A 4,293-nucleotide genomic window follows, 5' to 3' on the forward strand; every position below is an offset into this window, starting at 1 on the left:
CGCGTCTGGCACCGCACTCACGCCCGCCGCACACAGCGGGGGGTGGGGGGGGCACCTGCATACGGCCGCGCACCCCGTGATCACCTGGGGGGGGGGGGGGGGGGGGATTACCCTTTCCATTCTGCATACATGCACATTGATTGATTGACAGTGTATTTGACAGATGGGGTGTAAACCAAAAGCTTTTGAGTCATATTCAAAACCACCCAATAAGTTAAATCAAACAACTAACAGATTAAACTGATAAAAAAATGGTGGTTTTGAAACCTTTAAAAATGACCATGAACCGTGTACTTTGTAGTTAAGAGTCCTGACTAATAAAACGAGGGGGCGTAGGGCTACCGTGCAGATGCCTATACGAGACAATAGGCCTAGGTGTTATTGTGACGATACAAAGTTTGGATATAACTTGAGTCCTCCTTCGCTGAGTTCAAACACATCCTCAAACTGATCGTGATCTAGGTGGACTTTGTAATAGGACGTTTTGCAGCTTGTAGCTACAACTCAACAAGTCAGTGCTGGCTGGTCGTCAGGGCCCTCTGAGTTCGCTGCCAGCCAGTTCCAGTTAATAGGGTGGAGCCAGCAAACTCAGAGTCAGCTTAGAAAACATGAGTTGCCCTGGAAGCCACGACCTGTTGTGTAGCCTATTTTATATTTAATTAGCCATTTTATTAATGGCCCGTTGAAAGCATCACCACCACTTTGACCGCATTCAAATTAATAAAATGTTTTTGTAATGGATTTTCTTTCCGCAGTCTGTGTCACATTGTTTTCCCTTCTTTTGGTGGGAAAATGAAAACTGCATGCCATAACTAGACTGCTTATTCAATAAAGAAACGAGTTTGATGCTGTAAGTCAAGTTAAGCATATAACCTACCAATTATAATAAATTCTGATTTAATTATCAATAGTTTTTTGTTCTGGAGACTAGTGTATTCTTTAAGTTGTCTGTTTGGTTTATACGGGTCTATATGAGCAAAGTGTGACAAAAAGCGGTAACAAATAGCCTCAATAATGAAAACATGCACATAGTCCCCATGTTTGGTTTAAATCCTGAACTCAAACATGTCAGCCCCTTGTCAACAGTGAAAAGCCTTACCTGAGCCTCACCGGCACATGCCAATAGATACATTAAATATATAAAAAAAGCCATGTTTTTTTTCCGAAAAGAAAGAAAAAAATTAACAAGAGTGGGGATCCGAGAATTCCAAACAGGATTTCCGACAGTCTAGGATTCACTTTTTCTTAGAATAATCTAAAGAAGTCGTAGAGGTGGAGAGCAGCCAGGAATCTCTCTTAATTTAATCCGTTGCTTTAAAGTTCCAACACCACTGCTGCTGTTATTTATACCAAGAAGTACGCACCGCGGAGGCCCCGCCCCCTGCCATACGTCCAGCCAATCAACACCCGTGCGGTGATTTAGACATTCCAGATGCACGGAGATGGTAGAGCAGAACAGTAACTTTATTGGGGGCGTGCTTGGGAATCAATGCAGCCATTCATAAAAATTGCCGGACCCCTCTGTATTTATTTTATGGGATAAAAAAAACTAAAACGTAACCGGTGCTTTCAAGTCACACTTACGAACATTACTGCCTCTGTGGGCACCGCTTGTCCAACACCAAGTAAATATACCGAGCTGGTCGACGACAGAGCCAAACCGGAGCTCAGATCAAGAGGAGCTCCACCTCAGAGAGATTACAGGAATTCGGTCTGGTTTTCATGGCGGACGCACAACTCTATTAACTGTGTAAATTACCTGCAGTTGTCTGGGAAATACATGTATCTCACCTTTGTTCGTATGTTATTAAATATTCTGCGAGTCCGGGAAAATGTGTTTCCACAAGTCAGATATGTTTTGCTGAGGTTATATTCCTTGTTAATATCATTCATTGGTTTTCCGTTTTCTCAGAAATATTTCTGACCACGAGGTGCTGACACGCAGCTGAGCGGGGAATTCGATAGGCTCAAGGTGAAAGACCGATTGTTGATATAAAAGAGGAAAACAAGAGTCTACCTAATTGCCCCCTCATCCAACCTCGTCCTTTATTGAAAACCGTTTTACCCAACCACACCTGTCCCAACACACAGAGCCCCTTTGATAAAACCACTTGCGCAATGTGAGTCCTGCCATTGGAGGCGATTAATAGTGTAGGCATAAATGACCCTGGCTCAGCTGGGCCCTACAATTATCCCACTTCCTTATCGTTGAACTCATACATATTTTGCACGACATCCATCCCTTCCAAGAATGGGTATGAGTCCAACCTATAGGAAAAGTCCTTAGTGGTTAACATCAAACCTGAAAGCCGGTTGCATTTATGACCGATCTTACATCTATTTGCATGAACGATCTTCCTTTATTCACTATCTCCCTTCATTCCGTTTGTTTACATATCTATATGGTAATATGATTCAATAGTGATTCAATAGAGAATTAAATTCTTCTTTAGAAAATATGGATGCATAACTGGTACAGACCAACCAGCGAGAACAATATTGTAACATGCACTCTATCGTCTCTATGCACAATAGCCATTGTACCCATAGTAGGCTGTTCAACAAGGACACATTAAATCTCCAACCAACATATTCTGGCAGGGCCACATCAGCAGGATGTTGCTGTTTAACCTGGTAGCCTTTGCCTCTCTCCTTCCATTGTCTGACTCACGATTAGAAATAACACATGGTTGACCATAATGCCAGCCAGCAACAGATGAGTTGACTCAGCCTCACGACCCCTATATACTGTAGTCGTGTGCACTCAGAAGGGCACTCAGAAGGGCAAATATGGTTTTAACAGTATGCAGTATTCCACCACGCTAGATGAGGGTGAAAAACATTGACTATATTATATCTCTATTTTTCAAGGTAAAACCCTTTCTTATTTGACAACCAAAGAAGTGACTCCTGAACGGAAAGCCGTTGATATATTTTCCGAGACAGATTGTGACTCGTGCTTGCCCAGGGTCTCATATGACTGTATGTCTATGACTCTGACTATATACCAGAGCTATACCCGAGCTAACATGTGATGGCATGGCCCCATCCGCCTCACATGTGGAAGACTATTTTAGTGTAATTCAACCTGCACGCTGCATAACAAAACACGAAACCTCATAGCGGTGTTTTCCAACCTGGGGGCCAGGACCCTAGTGCGGGGCGCCTGACATGCACACACAGGGTCACGGCCCCAGGAGATGCATGGCTGACATTTTGATATCCGACACGCTTTTCATGAAAAATGTTTAAGTGTTTTAAAGGTCTCGCAAAGCGCCCGCATAAAAACAGACCGACGCCTAGCGACTTGTTCCCTGCACGGTGAACTAACCACAAGAGTGGCGGGGTGTAGTTGAGGCTTCAAGAGGTCTGTGTGTAAGCAGATTCAAGTCGGGGGGGGGGGGGGGGGGGGGGGGTCACATTATCATGTTTGACCTCCCAATGGGGTCACAGCAGGCCCATCGAATTCGAAAACAACCACTGGCTCATAGAGGGACTTCAAAACTGATTATACAGTAGCGAGTCATCTCGAAATGAACTTCTGACAAACCCCCCAGCGAGAACAGGCTTCCTAAACCTCCCCACACATCGCTCAAACAAACTACTGCAACCACGGAAACCAGCGGCGAGGATGCATCCCTCCCGCCATGCCGCTTTAGGCTGGGTGGTCCGCCCATCCTATTCAGGGCTGCGGGGGCCGTTGAGACATCAGAGTTGAAGTAAATAGAGTGGGACGAGCACACTCACTCCCCTCAAACACATCTGCCTGTGTACTAGGACGGGTAACGGCTCATTTGAGCGCGCTCGCCCGTGTGTGTCTCTTTAATGTGAGATGCAACAGGTTTCTTTTGTTGGCATCGCACCGAAAGCCTTCGCAAGTCGCCCCCGAACGCCACCGCGAGAGGACAGCCACATGAATGGATATTTGCACTGCGGGCTCCTGTCTTTTTCACCCTGACCGCTGCGGTGAATCTCTTGCTCAATCAGAAGATGTCCTCACACTGCAAAACCACAGTCTCCGGGGGGATGTTAAGAGAGAGAAATAGTTTGTCTATATGAAAAGGAAATGAATAACAATTACAAAAAGCGAAAGAGAAAAGGACACTATAATGACACCATAATAGTTGTTTAACCATATTGTTAGAGAATGGATGACTCTAAACAGGAGTGTGTCAAATGGATGGATGAGGAGCAAACCATTACAAACGCTGTGTTCTAGAACCTGAGTCCCCATGGAGACCAGGCCATGGCCAGTCTATTTTAAATGTGTTCTCATAATACATCCGGGATTTT

The 4,293-nt window shown here is 44.9% G+C and overlaps 1 protein-coding gene across 1 annotated transcript in view; it reads right to left on the minus strand.

Annotated features, from left to right (window-relative positions):
• LOC311340723 (CCN family member 1-like) overlaps positions 1 to 1,296 on the minus strand; it is a 7,325-nt gene extending 6,029 nt beyond the window's left edge. The window contains exons 1-2 of the mRNA XM_084465599.1: positions 1,100 to 1,296; positions 1 to 84 (exon numbers count right to left, since the gene is read on the minus strand). The exon at positions 1 to 84 is cut by the window's left edge and continues 130 nt beyond it. Coding sequence (XP_084321725.1) covers positions 1 to 84; positions 1,100 to 1,153 — 138 coding nt within the window. The 5' untranslated portion in view covers positions 1,154 to 1,296. The remainder of the gene's footprint in view (positions 85 to 1,099) is intronic.
• Positions 1,297 to 4,293: the final 2,997 nt, after the last annotated feature.

The sequence above is a fragment of the Micromesistius poutassou genome (assembly GCF_964030765.1).
Source record: "Micromesistius poutassou genome assembly, chromosome: 3".
NCBI lineage: Eukaryota > Metazoa > Chordata > Actinopteri > Gadiformes > Gadidae > Micromesistius > Micromesistius poutassou.